The sequence below is a fragment of the Gorilla gorilla genome, chromosome 8 (genome assembly GCF_029281585.2).
Source record: "Gorilla gorilla gorilla isolate KB3781 chromosome 8, NHGRI_mGorGor1-v2.1_pri, whole genome shotgun sequence".
NCBI lineage: Eukaryota > Metazoa > Chordata > Mammalia > Primates > Hominidae > Gorilla > Gorilla gorilla.
Window position 1 is genome coordinate 47,807,334 of NC_073232.2, and position 19,418 is coordinate 47,826,751.

The window sequence follows — 19,418 nt, forward strand, 5'->3', positions numbered from 1 at the left end:
AAATTTTTTTTCTGAGAGTGGTTAAATGATTTATTTGGACTTTTACTTCTGATAACCTTCATTCCTAGTTTGAATATTTGAAATTTATTTTTATTTATTAAATAAAATGGATTAAAAATTTTATATAAATTAGGACAAATGGGCCAGGCGCGGTGGCTCACGCCTGTAATCCTAGCACTTTGGGAGGCCGAGGTGGGCAGATCACGAGGTCAGGAGTTCGAGACCAGCCTGGCCAACATGGTGAAACCTGGTCTCTACTAAAAATACAAAAATTAGCCGGGCATGGTGGCGGGCGCCTGTAATCCCAGCTGCTCTGGCTGAGGCAGGAGAATTGCTTTTAAAAACCCAGGGGGCAGAGGTTGCAGTGAGCCAAAATCATGCCACTGCACTTCAGCCTGGGCGACAGAGCAAGACTCCATCTCGGGAAAAATAAAATAAAATAAAATAAGGAAAAATGTTAAAAATAGTTGGATACATGGCCTTTGTATTCAGAAAAGTGATAAGAACCTTTTACTAATTTTTTTCCTTAAGCATCATTTATAAGTTTGCCATTGTGTATTCACTATTCTGAAACAAATATAAAATTACAAATTGACAAAAGGATTTTACCAAGACGGAATGAGAAGTATATATATATATATATATATATATATCCATAAGTAAAATAGTCAAAATATCCAATAATTTTTTCCTCTCAGAAACATATATATTATTTTGCAGAAGCATGCAACAGTTACTGGATTATCCAGAAGATGACATAGAGGAAACATTTTGTCTTAATTTTACGGTAAGATGGAAGGACATAGGTTAGCCTGATTATTCATCATCTCTTTTATTTAACAGCCGTGTCTTAGGGTTTTTCTTTATTTTGATGGATGGAATTCTTAAAGAACCCTTTAGCTAACATTTATTGAGCATTTACTACATGCTAGCTAGTCATAGTACATGCATTTCATTTAATCCTCAGCAATCCAGTGAGGTGGGGATTATCCCTGGTTTACAGATGAAGAAAACTGAAAACAGTCATTACCTTGGGGAGTCAGTATGCATACCAGCCTCTGTGACTTAAACCTGTGTACTTTATCATTATGCTAAAGATATTGACAAATACAAGACATCCTCTTTACCCAAGTGTTCATTTTTGAGTCTGCAATTACAGAAATGCTTTAGAGAAGCAAAAGGTTATTGTAATATGAGAATATTACTACTAAACTTAAAAACATTGATTTCCACTGGTACATTCCTTTCTATTTCATACTAACATTCATCCTTGCCCATCTTGTCTTATTCACTGTTGGATGATGTAGATAAAACAAATGCAAATGCATTGCAATATTATTTGGAAAATGAAATTGCAAATCTTGTAAAAGATGCACAATTTCATTAAGGCAGCAAAGGGATGTGGTTTTTTTTGTTTTGTTTTGTTTTTTTGAGACAGAGTCTTGCTCTGTTACCCAGGCTGGGGTGCAGTGACGCGATCTCAGCTCACTGCAACCTTTGCCTCCCAGGTTCAAGCGATTCTCCTGCCTCAGCCTCCTGAGTAGCTGGGATTACAGGTGCCTGCCACCACACCCAGCTAATTTTTGTATTTTTAGTAGAGACGGGGTTTCACCACCTTGGCCAGGCTGGTCTCGAACTCCTGACCTCATGATCCACCCGCCTCGGCCTCCCAAAGTGCTGGCATTACAGGCATGAGCCACTGCACCTGGCCAAAAGGGATGTTAAATAACTGATCCAGTCACATGCAAAGCCGTTGATAGATGAGGATATGGCAGAAGTAGACTAGTTGGTAATTAAATAAGAGAAAATCCATAAGTATTACGGTAAGGCACTCCAGAAGGGAACAATTTGAATATTATAAATTAGACTCTTGGAGAAATTGTAAAACCTTCAGTTTTCTTTTCCCTTTTCTTTTCTTTTTTTTTGAGACAGAATCTTGCTCTGCCCAATCTGGAGTGCAGTTGCGCAATCTCGGCTCATTGCAACCTCCGCCTCCCAGGTTCAAGCAATTCTCCTGCCTCAGCCTCCCAAGTAGCTGGGACTACAGGTGCACACCACCATACCCAGCTAATTTTTGTATTTTTAGTAGAGATGAGGTTTCGCCATGTTGGCCAGGATGGTCCCAATCTCTTGACCTCGTGATCTGCCCGCGTTGGCCTCCCAAAGTGCTGGGATTACAGGCGTGAGCCACAGCACCTGGCCTCTTTTTTATTTTTTAAATTTTTTGCTTGTATATTTGTTTGCCACCCTGCCACACACACAACATTCTCTTTATGGTTTTGACAAAGCTGACAAAAGATGCCATATTCTGCTGTCATAAAATTTGCCAAAAAAAATTGCATGTTCATAATTTTTTCAAGAAAATTTTAAGACTATTTTCTGTCCGGGCACAGTGGCTCACGTCTGTAATCCCAGCACTTTTGGAGCCCGAGGCGGGCAGATCACTTGAGGTCAGGAGTTAGAGACAAGCCTGGCCAAGATGGTGAAACCCCGTCTCTACTAAAGATACAAAAATGAGCCAGGCGTGGTGGCACATGCCTGTAGTACCAGCTACTCGGGGAGGCTGAGGCAGGAGAATCACTTGAACCTGAGAGGTGGAGGTTGCAGTGAGCTGAGATCACGCCATTGTACTGCAGCCTGGGTGACAGAGTGAGACTCCATCTCAAAAAAAAAAAAAAAGTTGCTCTCCACAAATCCAGATAACAACAGAAAAGCATTTTCCAAAGTGTGTTCCTGTTAGAATAAGGTGACCATAAAATTAAAAAAAACAAAAACAAAAATGATTTTCTATGAAATTTTGGTTCTTTTTCATTTGATTCACTCATACCCATGTTAGTTTCTTGAATTTTTATTGATCATCTCAGTTGACTAAAAAATTGAATTTCAAGCTGTTTAATTTCTAATTTATCAGTCACCAAATTTGTGAATTCTTACTATATTCAAAGAACTATGGTAATTCAAACATTTCTTCCCACTGCCATTTCTTTCTCAGAGATTTTTCAGTGGCTCTTTATTGCTTGTAGAATAATAGCTTTAGAATGGGTGTCAAAGACATTTTTAAACTGGCTCTCTCCTTTCATTGTATCCCTCCCTTCATACCAAGTTTTGTCATATCACACAGTATTTTTTTTAATATACCTTACCTTCCTCTTTTTCAGAGCCACTTGCCATACATTTTCAGAAACTTGGTATTTATTGTAATATCTAATTTTTTGTTCAATTGATATTTTCTGTCTGAAATCTCACTCTCTTCTTAATCTTTCAAAATACTACCCCTACTTGTAGGTGCTTTTCAGATGGCATTTCTTCCTCAAGGTCTTTCACACTTCCTCTAGTTTAGAATTCTGTTTGCATTCCTCTATGATCTGATAACATTTTGTTCATCTCTGTCTTATAAATGCATTATTTTATTATAATTATTTCTTCATATGTTACATTTCTCTTCCTTTACTAGATAGTAAACATCACAGCAGGAATATATTCATCTAACATCCCACTCCCATCATAGTATTTTATAAATAGCAGGTTTTCATAAAAGAGGATAATATTCCAAAAAGAAGGAATAGCAAAAGAAAAGATGCATAAGTGGGAATGGTAATATTTTTAGAAAAATTCCAGAAGTAAAAGAAATAAAAGGTTTCAAAATAACTGACTATCTTTATAAACCAAATTAGTACATAACTGGAAAAACTGTCTGTGATAAAGTTTACAACAAGGGTGACAGAGGAACCCTGGAGTAGCAGTTGTCATGTGGGAAGAATGCATGGTTTTCTAAGCTGAATGCATTCTCATACTTGGATTTTATCACTCGTCTAAGGAAAACATCCTGTCTAATATTTTATAGTAACAGTTCTAAAGTTTTATGCACAACAAATGCTTAGTTTCCTTATTAACTTACCAAACTTGGTAATTTGTAATTAATCATGGTAGGATTTCAAACTAGAGAGTATCAAAATTTCTAGTTCTGGCTTTAAGTAGAATTCTCAGATAAGCTATATGGTAGCAGAATTTTATCTCAAATTTAGTAGTTTTTTTTTAATTAAATGAGAGAAAGGTAGAATATAATAATAGATTATTATAAGTTTTGAGTCTGACATTGACTTTTTTTAAAATTTAAATTAATAGATCACAGTTGAAAACTTTGGTGCAACAGAAGTGAAAGAGCTGGTTCTAAATGGTGCAGACACAGCTGTTAACAAACAAAATCGGTAAGTGAATTTTAGCAGCAACAGTGGGAGTAATAAGATTCAGTAGACATTTTCTTCTGTACGTAGAAAATGCGTCACAACCCTAAGCTTTTACTCCAATAAAACTTTAATTTTGAGTGGTTAGTGAGGAAATAATCTGCCTTTTCCTCCTGAAATCCCTTGAAGACATTAAAACAAAGAGAAGGGAGAAGTGACAGCAGCAAACATTTTTGGAAGCCAGGAAACAGTAGTAACTAACTTTAGCAAACCAGAGAAAGCTGCAACATGAGATGGAAAAGAGGAGCCACGAAGCCAGCTGGATCACTTCACAAAACAAAAGTTTGGGTGCTGAGAATAAAACATACCTTTAGAAAATGCATGGTGTTTGGGGAAATGCTAGAACTCTTATAAGAAGCAGTTAGAAACTAGTTTCCCATGCTAACATTGGATTTAAAACAACAACAGAAGAAATTAGTTTCCCTTAGCACACCAGGAATCTGGCAACTGCCCCTCTCTGGCTTGGGCAGGAGATTGGAAATTTACCTTCTGGAGAAATTGAACTAAAGAGACTGTGGGTTTGAGGACACCTGGACACTGCCACAGGTAAGGAGCTGAACTGAAAACAGGGAGATTAAGTGCTGAAAGTCTATAGCTCCCTCCTTCTTGGTACCGTATAGTGAAAGATCCTTTTCTGGGGAAACTGCCTAACATTTAAAATGTAAATCCATAGGCCCCGCACAGTGACTCACACCTGCAATCCCAGCACTCTGGGAGGCCGAGGCGGGCGGATCACGAGGTCACGACAACGAGACCATCCTGGCTAATGCAGTGAAACCCCATCTCTACTAAAAATACAGAAAATTAGCCAGGCGTGGTGGAATGTGCCTGTAGTTCCAGCTACTCGGGAGGCTGAGGCAGAAGAGTCTCTTGAACCCAGGATGCGGAGTTTGCAGTGAGCCGAGATTGTGCCACTGCGCTCCAGCCTGGGCAACAGAGCGAGACTCCGTCTCAAAAAAAAAAAAAACAATGTAAATCGATAGCCAAAGGTCAACAGACATTTAAGGAAAGGCCAAAACAGTCAAAAAGAATGGCAAGAAACCAGGAACCATGCAGGTTGAAGGACAAAACTTCAGAGGAAACTGAAATCAGTATCCTCAGAATGATGCGTGACATCCAGATGCATACAATTAAAAATGGAAAAAAAAAAAACCTCATTTGAAAGAAATGGAATGAATGAAATCTGTCAAAGAAAATATTAAAAAAAAAAAAAACTTCCCAGAAACGAATGACATCTTTTCAAGATTGAAAGCATGAGAAGTGGAAAAAAGATCAATACCAAGACAAGATACATGAAATTTCAAAATTTTCAGTCAAAGGAACCCTAAAACTGTCCAGAAAACCCACAGACCTAAGAATCAGTAACATCAGACACTGGAATCAAGGAACACTGGAAGCTAGAAGACCAAAATTTTGGGAGAAAATTACTTTTAACTTAGAATTCTGTATCCAAATTATCAAGTGTGTGTGTTTAAAAACATTTTCATACATGCATAGTCTCAGAGAGTTTACCTCTGATGCCTTTTTCTCTGGAAGTTACTGGAGGATGTGTTCTGTCTACCAAAACAAGGAATTAAACCAAGAAAGAGGAAGACACAGGATTAAAAAAACAACCACCACCACCACCAGGATTCAAACAAGCAAAGATTCTTTCTGAAGGATCAATAACTGTGTTGATTTAGAAATAACAACTTGGGTTAGATCAAGAGGATGGAGGGCTCGAGAAGAGAAATAAGTATCTAGTATTTTGAATCAATCTAGAGGAAATGGATATTTCTTTTGGAGAAGTTGGCGATGAATTAGCAAACTAAAGAAAACAGAAGTTCTTTTTAAGAGAAAAAGGGTAACCATAGAATACAGCTTAACTGTGAATAATATAGAAATGTTAACAAATATTGAACCAAAAATTGTTATATAAATATAATAGATGTACAGGGGAGTAGAAAGTGAATGGGACAATTACATTAAAGATTAATCCAAAGCAAATTGAAATTTAAGGAATAACAATAGAACTGTGTTGTTAGAAGCTTGAATATAAATATCAGAAGGAATAGCAAAAAGAGTTAAATAGTTGCCTTTTAATAGCGGGAATTTCTGGCAGAGAAGTGCAGGACAGAGTTGCTTTGTTCTCTTCTATTTTGTTACAATTCTTTAATAGTGGCTGTTGCCAGGGAGTTGGTCCAAAGGATTATAATCCTAATTCCGCTACTTAGAAGCTTTATAACTTTAAATAAATTAGTTGATGTCTCAATGCCTCAGTATCCTTCTCTGTTAAATGGAATGACAAATTATACTTACTTCATGGGGTTGAGAACTAGATGAGGCAATATTTTAAGATACTTAAAATAAGACCTAGCACATGTAGTGCTCAGTAAATGTTGGCTATTAGGATTCTTACTATTTGATGTTTTAAACTCTTGATATGTCTTACTTTGATAAAAATAAAGCTGTTTTTAAAATGATGTGAAAAAATTTTAGGTCCTTCTAGATATCCTTGTTTTAAAAAAAAACTTGGTTCTGAAAGGCAACTTACCATTATTCCTATTGCAGAATCATCCTTTATTACTTGGAAGACAAAGATATAAAATAGTGAAATCTTCTAGTATCCATTCTCATTATTTGACCAGATAGCATCATAAAATGTTGTGGCTAGCAAAACAAAACAGATTGAAGAAGATTGTGGTTCAAATTCAGGGGTTAAAGGGGCTTCTTTTTTTCTTTACAGTTTCGTTTTGTATCGTAAGAGATAGAAGAGAATCAGAAGTGATTGTATATGTATTCACACGTACATTTGAAAAGAAACTACACTTGTACTCTTTAATGATTATCCTAAAAGAATGCTTAGTACCCTCTCTTAGGCATTTGTTAAAGTAAATTTTGTTCAGATTCCTTGGAACCCAAGGAAAAGAAGGCTATAGTTGGTCAAATGATCTGAATCCAAAGCTCTCATTTTTTTGTCACCTATTGTTTGTAACAGATCATTCCTTTTAGGGATGCATGTGACATGATATATATATATAAATTCTCAATAACTTGTAAATATTTTAAAATTATTTTCATAGACATTTGCATCATTCTGCCCATTAGGAAATGACATTTTTTCCATTAGGAATAGCCTAAGAATAACTGAATGCCTCATGGATACAGCTGATTTTTATATAGAAAGAATAATAGCTTTTTCCATAGTGACTTTGGTTTTGTCCTGTTTGAACGCTACTCATACATTCTCAGTTTCGTAGATATGTAGCAGAAATTGTAGGAGCACTTGAAGTTTTAATGACTACATTATGGATTCTTCATACATGATTTTTATAATCTGTACATGTGTGCTTTTTCATTTCTAGGCAAGAGTTTGTTGATGCTTATGTGGATTACATATTCAATAAATCAGTGGCTTCCTTATTTGATGCTTTTCATGCGGGCTTTCATAAGGTCTGTGGTGGAAAAGTCCTTCTGCTCTTTCAGCCTAATGAACTACAAGCAATGGTCATTGGAAATACAAATTATGATTGGAAGGAACTGGAAAAGGTAGGGGAAAACTAATCTCTGATATTGTTAAATGGAAAGATTTATATATGGAAATCTTGCCTTTTTATGTATTATTTTTTATTTTATACACTTTAGTACTACCATTTTACAGGAAAGCACTCTACCCTTCAAACTCCATAATGAATGGATTTGAACTGTGTATGAATTAGACACTATTATAATTGGTGGTATTGATAATAGAAAACTCATCTGGCCAGGCACAGTGGCTCTCACCTATAACCCCAGCACTTTGGGGTGCTTAGGCAGGAGGATCACTTGAGGCCAGGAGTTCAACAGCAGCCTGGGGAGCATAGCAAGACCTAATCTCTAAAAGTAACTTAGGCCAGGCGTTGTGGCTTACACCTGTAACCGCAGGACTTTGGGAGGCCAAGGTGGGTGGATCACATGAGGTCAGGAGTTCAAGAGCAGCCTGGCCAACATGGTGAAACCTGTCTCTACTAAAAATACAAAAATTAGCTGGGTGTGGTGGCACGTGCCTGTAATCCCAGCTACTCAGGAGGCTGAGGCAGGAGAATCTCTTGAACCTGGGAGGCAGAGGTTGCAGTGAGCTGAGATTGTGCCACTGCATTCCACCCTGGGCAGCAGAGCAAGGCTCTGTCTCAAAAACAAAAAATAAGTAAATAAAAATAGATAAAAATAATTTTAAAAATTAGCCAGATGTGGTAGCAAACACCTGTGGTCCTACCTGTGGGAGGCTGCAGTGGGAGAATCTCTTGATCCCAGGTGGTTGAGGCTGTAGTGAGCCACAATTATACCACTGCACTTGACCCTGGATGACAGAGCAGGAGCCTGTCTGTCTCAAAAGAAAACAAAAATGTCATCTGTGACACAGCTGGATAGAAGCCCTAACCAAGCCAGGTGCGATGGCTCATGCCTGTAATCCCAGCACTTTGGGAGGCCAAGGTGGGCAGATCACCTGAGGTCAGGAGTTCCAGGCCAGCTTTGCCAACATGGTGAAACCCCGTCTCTACTAAAAATACAAAAATTAATCGGGCGTGGTGGCACACACCTGTAATCCCAGCTACTTGGGAGGCTGAGACAGGAGAATTGCTTGAACCTGGGAAGCGGAGGTTGCAGTGAGCCAAGATCGCGCCACTGCACTCTCCAAAAAAAAGCCCTAGCCAAAGCTGAATGGGTTTTCGTTCTGCCTCAGTCTTAGGAAAACCATCATGAAATGCAGTTATGATGTTTAAAAATCTTTGTTTCCTTTTTTTCTGATTAGTCTCAGTGTTACATTTTTTAGCAGAGTAATTATCAAATATTGATTCTGATAAACATTTAATAGAAAGTGCTGGCCCTGTGTGGTGACTCATGCCTGTAATGCCAGCACTTTGGGACACTGAGGCGGGCGGATCATGAGGTCAAGAGATCGAGACCATCCTGGCCAACCAACGTAGTGAAACCCCGTCTCTACTAAATATACAAAAATTTGGGCATAGTGTCGCACGCCTATAGTCCCAACTATCGGGAGGCTGAGGCAAGAGAATCGCTTGAACCCGGGAAGCAGAGGGTTCAAGTCAGTGAGATTGCGCCACTGCACTCCAGCCCAGGCAACAGAGCAAGACTCCATCTCAAAAAGAAAGAAAGTGCTAGGTTAAGCCAGGCATGGTGTCTCATGCCTGTAATCCCAGCACTTGGGGAGGCTGAGGCAGGCAGATCACTTGAGGCCAGGAGTTGGAGACCAGCCTGGCCAACATGGTGAAACCCCATCCCTAATAAAAATACAAAAATTAGCCAGGTGTGGTGGCACACTCCTGTAATACCAGCTACTTGGGAGGCTGAGACACAAGAATCACTTGAACCTGGGAGGCAGAGTGACAGAAAGTGCAAGGTTAGATCAGCTTTGAGGAAGATATATGTGAAATTAATCTGCTGATTTTCTATCTTTCTAATATACCATCCTCTGATTTATGCATTTATAATTAGTTAGATACTGTATACCTATTAAGATGACTAACATAAAAAAATAGAGCAGCACTTACCACTCTACTTTTTATGTCAGTCATATTAATAGGTGCAAAGCATCAGGAACGTTTATATGTTGCCGATGGGGATACAAAATGGTATAGTCACTTTGGAAACAGTGGCTGTTTCTTAAAAAGTTAAACATACATTTGCTATATGACCTAGCAGTCCTACTCCCAGGTATTAAATTATATTCACACAAAAATCTGTAAACCAAGGGGACAGAGTTTCAGTTTTACTAGATGAAATGAATTCTGGAGATGGATGGTGGTACAACCATGTGAATGTAGTTAATGCTACTGAAGTGTACACTTAAAATGGTTAAGATACAAACTTTATGGTATGTGTGTTTTGCCTTAATTTTTAAAGACTTTTTTTTAAATTTGCAAATGAGTAAAAAACTGGAAACAACTTAGATGTGCTTCAGTGGGTGAATGGGTAAACCTACTACAGTATACCTATTCAGCAGAATAACTACTAAGTGTTAAAAGGAAATGCACAGCTGGGCCGGGCGCGGTGGCTCACGCCTGTAATCCCAGCACTTTGGGAGGCCGAGGCAGGCAGATCACCTGAGGTTGGGAGTTCGAGACCACCCTGACCAACATGGAGAAACCCCATCTCTACTAAAAATACAAAATTAGCTGGGTGTTGTGCCTGTAATCCCAGCTGCTCGGGAGGCTGAGGCAGGAGAATCGCTTGAACCTAGGAGGCAGAGGTTGCAGTGAGCCAGAGATCGTGCCGTTGCACTCCAGCCTGGGCAACAAGAGTGAAACTCCATCTCAAAAAAAAAAAAAAAATGCACAGCTGGGTGTGGTGTCTCACACCTCTAATCCTGGCACTTTGGGAGGCTGAGGTTGGCAGATAGTTTGAACCCAGGAGTTCAAGACCAGCCTGGACAACATGATAAAACCCTGTCTCTACAAAAAATACAAAAATTGGCCCTTTATGGTGGCGTGCACCAGTAGTCCCAGCTACTCGGGAGGCTGAGGTGGGAGGATCCCTTGAGCCCGGGAGGTAGAGGCTGCAGTGAGCCCTGACTGCACTCTGACATAGGCAGCAAAGCAAGACCCTGTCTCAAAAAAGAAAAAAAAGCACTATTGATACATGCAAAAACTGGATGAATCTGAGGCTTTATGCTGAGTGAAAGAAGCCAGTTTCAAATGGTTGCATACTGTATGGCTCCATTTATGTGACATTCTTGAAAAGACAAAAAATTATAGTGAATAGAGACAAGGGGTTGAGTGGGAGGGTGTGACTTCAGAGGAGGTAGCACAAGAGGCATCTAAGAGCATAACAGTGATGGGACTGCTCAGTATCCTAATTGTGGCAGTGGTTACACAAATCTGCACATGTGCTTAGAACTTACAGAACTGTATACACCCCAGAATATAGCCAGTTTTACTGTGCAGTAATTTAAGGAATAAGATTTTAAGAATAATTAGGACTTCTAGTTAAACATTATGGAATAAACATGTCTGCTCCCTCCCAAAAATATGACTAGAATGACAGAAATGGAATAAAAATAGAAATATAAAATAAAAATACCAAAAAATAAAAATGCAATGAACAAGAGAAGAAATAGTTTTGGAAGACAGAAAGTAAGGAGATAAATTGATGAGTGACTTAGAGCAGAGGAAAATTGAATTCTAAGCCTCCAGAGGGACAGGATTGTCAGGAGGCAACTCTTTTTTTTTTGAGACGGAGTCTTGCTCTGTCGCCCAGGCTGTAGTGCAGTGGCGCAATCTTGGCTCACTGCAGCCTCCGCCTCCCAAGTTCAAGCGATTCTTCTGCCTCAGCCTCCCGAGTAGCTGGAACTACAGACGTGCCACTATTCCTGGCTGATTTTTTTATTTTTTTAGTAGAGATGGGGTTTCGCCATATTGGGCAGGCTGGTCTTGAACTCCTGACCTCATGATCCACCCGCCTCGGCCTTCCAAAGTGCTGGGATTACAGGTGTGAGCCACCGCTCCTGGCCCGAGGCAACTCATTTTATATCCTAGAATCTGAAAGGCTCAAGAATTGGTATACCATGTTACCCTTAATGGCAGGGATGAAGGTTGGACTAAGGGCAACAGAATTACTTTAAAGCCATTTTAAAGAATAATTGGACCATTCATGTCCCCTCTCCTACCCAGCAAAAGACAGCTTGGGAGAGAGGCTTTACAATTTGGGAAACAAGGTAACACTGAGGATGCTACACAGCTGGTAGCCAGGTGTAAATCCTTCAGGAAGGAGATTAAAGGTTCTTGTGTAGTAGTAAATTGATCTTCTCAAAAGAAGAAGCCGGTAGATACTAACTCTAAGGGGTCCCCCACTGGAAATGGACTCCACCTCTAATCACCTTAAAATGAAAATGATATAACAGCTTCTCATCACCCTTTAGATCCTACACAATTTTTCCCTCCTTGCCTCATCTCCTGTCATTGTTCCTCTCACTCTGCCTCAGCCTTATTAACCTCTGCTGAGCCTAGAACCCTCCAGGCACACTCCAGTCTTAGGGCATTTGTTTCCTTTTCCATGTGCCTGGAATTCTCTTCCCCTGATAATCACAAAAGATTCTTGCTCTCACCTCCTTTGTGTGTTTATACCTTCTCAGAGACCTTCCCTGGATAACTGATCTAAAATTGCAAACCTCTCTCCTGCACACGTATCCTGTCTCCCCTCGCTGTTTTATTTTTGCTTCTTTGGATTTGACATAATTTTACTTAGGTTGCTCCTTCCCCCCACCACAATGTAAGCACCATGGGGGCAGAATTTTTGCCTCTGTTCACTGCTGTATTCCTAGCACCTAGGAGAGCACTCAGTAAGTACTTGAAACCTTGCCTGAAGTGATAATTGATTTAAGTGTTCATTCAGTTAAGACAGGACATCTTAAAAAGTATATTGTAGCGGCCGGGCACAGTGGCTCACGCCTGTAATCCCAGCACTTTGGGAGGCTGAGGCAGGCGGATCACAAGGTCAGAAGATCAAGACCATCCTGGCCAACATAGTGAAACCCCCGTCTCTACTAAAAATACGAAAATTAGCTGGGTGTGGTGGTGTAGGCCTGTAATCCCAGCTACTCGGGAGGCTGAGGCAGGAGAATCGCTTGAACCTGGGAGGCGGAGGTTGCAGTGAGCCAAGATCGTGCCACTGTATTCCAGCCTGGTGACAGAGCAAGACTCTATCTAAAAAAAAAAAAAAATATATATATATATATATATATATATATATATATATATATATATATATATATATGGTGTATTTATTGTTAACACTGTGATTTCTTCTGTTGTATATCTGATTCATTACAATTTTAGTGATTATGATTTGGAGCTTTAAATGTTCTTTCTTAATCAGGACATGTGTGCACATTTCTACCAAACCATTTAGAGATTTAAAAGAAAAAAAAACTTTAGCCATCCTCTTTTCATTCCCCACTAACATGCTCACAGACTTTAATTCAAACAGTTTAATAAATTCCATGCTAGAATTCAAGCTGTTTTCTTCAAACTTGTGTGCAACTAACAGCAAATATTTTGCATATTTGAATTATTGAGAGTTCAGTGATTAAGATAAATCATGGCTACAAATAAGGAAAGTCCAAAATTCAAGAAGCCCATTAGCAAGTATTTATTGAGCCTCTACTGTGTGCCTGATAATGTACAGCTGAAACCATGCGAGAGATTGAAGAGAGGGCAGGAAATAAGATAGAGACATGGTCTTTGCCCTAATAAGAGAGCTAGAAATCAAATGTTTAATACACAGTTTTAATTAATACAGTGAAAAAGAGTTTAGTGAATGGTGCATAAGGAGGAGCCTGATCTAGGCTAGATGAATCTGGGAACGCCTCTTACTAGACAGTGAGCTCCACAAGGTAAGTGAGGATTCTGTTCACTGAGGTTTTCCCAGGGCCCAAAACATTGACTAAAACTCATTATATATTTGTTGGATGAATCAATGAATGAATTAGATGGCATTTAATCTGAGCCCTAAAAGGGTAAAAATTAGCCTGATGACCAAAGAAGAAAGGATGTGTCTGAGTGGTGTAGGCTGAGGGAACAGTATGTCCAAAGGACCTGACGCATCTGAAGAACTGAAAGTTAAAGCCACCTGCGGCTGGATAAGAACAGTTCACAATATAAACTATTTCCTCTCTACTTCCTACCTGCTTCTCTTTTAGTACTAATTTTGTTGTTGTTTTTTTATTATTTTTTATTTTTTTTTATTGAGATGGAGTTTCGCTCTTGTTGACCAGGCTGGAGTGCAATGGCACAGTCTTGGCTCACTACAACCTCCATCTCCCAGGTTCAAGCGATTCTCCTGCCTTAGCCTCCCCCAAGTAGCCGGGATTACAGGCGCCTGCCACCATGCCCAGCTAATTTTTGTATTTTCAGTAGAGATGGGGTTTCACCATGTTGGCCAGGCTGGTCTGGAACTCCTGACCTCAAGTGATCTGCCCGGCTTGGACACCCAAAGTGCTGGGATTACAGGCGTGAGCCACCGTGCCCGGCCAGTACTAATATTTTTGACAGGGGAGATATTTTAGGCTTATTGCAGCAAATTACCCCAAAACGTATTGGCTTCAAAATAACAATGAAACTCTGTTGTTTCATAGTTTCTGTGGGTCAGGAATTCAGGAGTGGCTTAGCTGAGTAGTTTGGGCTCAGGGTTCCCTCATGAAGTTGCAGTCAGAATATTGGCTGGTGCTATAGGCATCTAAAAGCATGATTAAGGATAGAGATTCACTTCCAAGGTGGCTTACTCACATGACTGTTGGCAGGAGGCCTCAGTATAGCACCATGAGTACTTCTCTCCATATAGGGATGTTTGAATATCCTCATGAAATGACAACTGGTTTCCCCCAGTGAGTGATCCAGAAGAAGGGCTGAAGCCATAGAGGTTTTTTTTTATGATTTAGTCTCAGAAGTCATACATTCCTCATATTCACAGTATCCTTATACACACGGGCATGAATACCAGGAGGCAGTGCTCACTGGTGGCCATCTTGGAAACTACCTCAGAAAATTTTTAGTGTTGCTTAGTACCATATTTTTAAAAGGAGAGATAAATTGTAATGGTTTGACTTCTGTTCATGAATACAGAAAGGGAATTTTCTGATTATCACAGATAATTCCATGTCAGACTTTTGATGGTCCTATAACATTATTTTATCTAGTTTCTCTTTATTTACTTTTGAAGATGATAGTATGATCCTATCATGTTCTTTGAAGTGCTGGGAAAGATTTCTGGTGATTCTTACGTATTTCTTCTTTTTCTCCTGGAACTAATAGCTTCAGATTGTAAATGTCCAGAAAACAGTGGGCAATCCATTGAATTGCACAAGTTGCAAACTACTGGACCATGTTAGCTTTATGTGCTAATATATTAGCCAGTGTGTCCCTTAATACTAATAAAAGATTGTTGTTTTTAGAATACAGAATACAAAGGGGAATATTGGGCAGAACATCCTACGATAAAAATTTTTTGGGAAGTATTTCACGAATTACCATTGGAAAAGAAGAAACAGTTTCTGTGTAAGTATTTCTAACTAGTTGTATACTTTATGAGACTGGAATCTAATTATAGTATTATTCCAAAGCCCTGTTTTAATCTTCAAGTAATTTTTTTGAAACAGAACTATCTGCACTCTTCAGTACATGTATTTTCTTATTTCGAAGGCTAAATTCAGTTTGCCTTCAAAATAGCATTGATTCATTCTATGAAGTAAAATGGAAGCTAACTTGGAAATGAAAGCAAACTATAGCTATGTTATAGTTACAATAAACTGTGGTTACAGTAAACTAGGATTGTAGAATTCCTTTTAGATTTCTAAAAAGATCTCTGGAGTATAGTCATCCTTTGGCATACATGGGGGATTGATTCCAAGACCTCCCTGCCAAGGATACCCAAATCCAGTAGATGCTCAAGTTTCTTGTATAAATTGGCATAGTATTTGCATATAACCTACACATATCCTTATACTTTAAATCATCTCTAGATTACAGTCACGTGCCACATAATGACTTTTCAGTGAACGACAGACCATATATATGATAGTGGTCCTGTAAGATTATAATACAGCTACTGTACCTTTTCTATGTTTAGATACACAAATACCTACTGTTATGTTACAGTTACCTACAGAATTCAGTACAGTAACATGCTGTACAGGTTTGTAGCCTAGGAGCAATAGGGCTATATCATGTGGCCTAGGTGTGTAGTAGACTACATACTGTCTAGGTTGTGTAAATATATGATGTTTACAGAATGAAATCGCCTAATGATGCATTTCTCAGAACATATCCTCATCGTTAAGTGACACATGAATGTACATGTTATTAATACCTCAATGTAAATGCTATGTAAATAGTTGTTATACTGTATTGTTGAGGGACCAATGTCAAGAAAAACAGTTCACACATTCAGTACAGTCACAAGCATCCATTTTTTGAAAATATTTTCGATTTGCAGTCGGTTGAATCCATGGATACAGAGCTCACAGATACGGAGGGCCAACTGTATTGCTCTTTTCTCTGTTTGGTCTTCATTTTCTTTTTCTTTTTCTTTTTGCTTCAAGACTAAAACTTTGGCAATTTCTATATAAAATAAAGCTTTTTCAGGCCTTAGTTCCCTCATTTATAACTGATGCCTGTGTATCTTTCTTCTGTTAAAGTCTGTATTCTAATTGAAATTTGACTTATTTTTAAAGTTGTCAGAATTTATGTGTCCAAATCAGTGACATTTCCTTTGATACTCCTGCTTTTGCCAGGAATGATTTGGCAACCTCCAAGAATCTTGGTCAAATTCTTCTGTGTGTCATAAGGATGAGAAATCATTACTCTTTAAGAGTGATTTGAGCCTGGGCAACATGGCAAAACCTCATCTCTATAAAAATTAGCCCTGGGCTTGGTGACTACGCTCCCAGCTACTCCAGAAGCTGAGGTGAGAGGATTGCTTGAGCCCAGGAGATCGAGGCTGCTGTGACTGTGACCGCACACTGCACTCCAGCCTGGGCAACTGAGCAAGACTCGTTTCAAAAAAAAAAAGAATGATTTGAATTTTGGCTGCCCATTATAAATTTCTGATTTAAAAAAAATAACAGAAACGAAGCAAATAGAAAAAGAAATCATAATCAAAACTGCATTTTGTATTTGGTTTGTCAACTAGTTCTGAATGGCTTTTCCAAAAAAGGGCTCTCAAAATGTTTTGGCAATGGCAAAATACTCACTTATCAAACATTTATTAAGCACTTCCTTTGTGCCAGTATTAAGATTATACTTTTAAAGAAAAAATATTGTGTGGCTGAGCAATTAGAATGTGTCTCAAAAAACTTGTCTTCCACAAATTAGGAAGTAAGTTAACACTTTAGAGCAGATGTTAAAGTGAAGCTCTACTGTAGCGACTGTACCAAATATTACTTGCTACTTTATCTTTTTGTTTTGAAGTGGTTGACTGAATGATTTCTTTCTTGGCAGTATTTTTGACAGGTAGTGATCGCATTCCTATTCTTGGTATGAAGAGTCTGAAACTAGTCATCCAGTCCACAGGAGGTGGTGAGGAGTATCTCCCAGTTTCCCATACTTGTTTTAATCTTCTGGATCTTCCAAAATATACAGAAAAAGAAACTCTACGCTCTAAACTGATCCAAGCTATTGATCACAATGAAGGCTTCAGTTTAATATAACTTTGGAGTTATAACTATTCAGTTTAGTGCAAAAGCATTAAACTATTTGTGTTTTTCTTGTGGTGATGAATTCAGCAAGGTGACAGAGGTACTGTTATAATTCTTACTTGCAGAATGTTCAATCTACGAGTGTTCATGGAAGCCAAAAAATATTAAAGGAAAATGAACTGTTAATATTATTGTACAGAACCATGGATTTTTTTGACCATCTTCTAATAAACATAGCAAGTATTATGAATACATTAAAGTTTTACTAACATGAATTTTAAGAGTTTGCATATTTCAGAAATGATCTGGTGTGAGTGCATGGAAATATTGCTTAATTTTTCTTCAATCACTGAGTGAAAAACCTTCAACTTTGGCCTGCAATAGTCATTTGATTATTTTTTCATTTTGTAAATAATGTTAAGTTTTGTAATAAAATAGTTATGTTCTGATACCAGTACAGTTTCTATGGTTGTAATTGAACTTGAACAGACTTTTAAAGGTTAAAAATTATGATTTAAATCTTACTCTGAGACTCTATAAAAAGAAAAAAAAGGTAGCATGGTGGAAACACTATCTTTTCTTTTTTGCTAGAATAAGTGTCTTTGTGCAAACCTAAATCACAGATAGGGAATATACTACATAACCTGCAGTTCTTTTCTTTGTGAATCCTGACACACTGATAGATGGGGGATTGTCGATCAGAGAACTTATTAATATTTAGTACTGGAAGAACTCTGTCTCCACAGTTGCCAGTAATAAAAAGAAACATTGGCTACTATGAGCACCAATCAATCACTGGGTTATAGCTTTCAAAATTATTGATGCTGCAGTGCTTTAGAGCTATTTCCTTGAATTTAAGAAACAAATCTTAACAGTTTTATGGTGCTGATGCTTAGTTATCTCATGCCATTAAATTGTAAAAGTGAGTTGATGCAATACATGTGACTTTCTGCTATAATGCAAATATTTATTTTTTAAATTTATTTTAAAATGCCATGAAAACTGTTTAATAAAGATTTATTGTTTTAATATTTAAACTTTCAGTGGTTCTCATATAAGAGTCAAAATTTTTCAAAAAGAGGGGGATGGTTCAGGGAGGGTCTCTTAAATTTCGGATGACTTGTTTCTATTCCCACACAAATTTATAGAGGTCCACAGTCTCTTAACCTGCAATTCTAAAATTTAAAAAAACTGAAAAGAATATTGTCATCTCTCACTTTGCAGAAAAACCTAATCTGAATTGTTGAAGCTATTTATGGTATTCACTAAATAAGACTATGACCGCTATTGGGTGCTTTAAAAAATTCTTCAAAATTCATAATTCCAAAATGCAAATAAGCCCAAGGGGTTGGATAAGGGATTGTGGACTTGTACTTTTCAGTAGATTAACTTAAAAAACTATTGGCGAACCATAGAACTCTTCTATAGATAGAAGCGCTAAAACAATACTCTCACCTAAGGTACTTTGTCTCAAAGTAGTAGCATTCTTCCCCATGAGAGTGTTTCCACATACCTGATATTATACCATTTTCCCTGTTCATCCACTTCTTGAGGTAGTAATTATTCAAATCAAAAACATGTCAGATGCTCCTTCTCAATAGTAGTAACCTTTGTATATTATGAAGCTGATCTGTGAAATAGCAGGCACTTTGGATTAATAGTTCCATGAACAAATATTTTAACAAGAGAATAGCATCTGGGAGCACACTGTACAAAGCTTAATTTGGGGACTTTCCTCCCTGTTACTCCAGAACTGTGATACAATGTATTAACAGCAAGGAGATTCATGGTAGAAAGTTAAAATAAATACCATTGAAGATTTCTGAAATTGCCATTTACTTTTACAAAACAAGAAGAAGTCTCAAGCTTTGTAGATCAGAGCAGCAAGGCTGCAGATCATTTGCTAAATTGTAGGGACTATGATTATTGAGTTGGCTAAATACTGAAGTATTTGGCCTCCACACATCTATTTGTAAGGTACAAATACATAGTGTGTTTGTAGCTCT

General features: G+C 38.1%; 1 protein-coding gene across 20 annotated transcripts in view; it reads left to right on the forward strand.

Annotated features, from left to right (window-relative positions):
* HERC4 (HECT and RLD domain containing E3 ubiquitin protein ligase 4) overlaps positions 1-17,866 on the forward strand; it is a 153,932-nt gene extending 136,066 nt beyond the window's left edge. For 19 of the 20 annotated variants that reach the window (XM_004049487.4, XM_004049486.4, XM_063710056.1 and 16 more), the window contains 5 exons: positions 721-787; positions 4,126-4,208; positions 7,589-7,772; positions 15,172-15,274; positions 17,216-17,866. In XM_004049487.4, the coding sequence (XP_004049535.1) occupies positions 721-787; positions 4,126-4,208; positions 7,589-7,772; positions 15,172-15,274; positions 17,216-17,424 (646 nt within the window). In that variant the 3' untranslated portion in view covers positions 17,425-17,866. Of the gene's footprint in view, positions 1-720; positions 788-4,125; positions 4,209-7,588; positions 7,773-15,171; positions 15,275-17,215 lie in introns of those variants that run through there. The other variant, XM_063710057.1, reaches the window with a different exon arrangement.
* Positions 17,867-19,418: the final 1,552 nt, after the last annotated feature.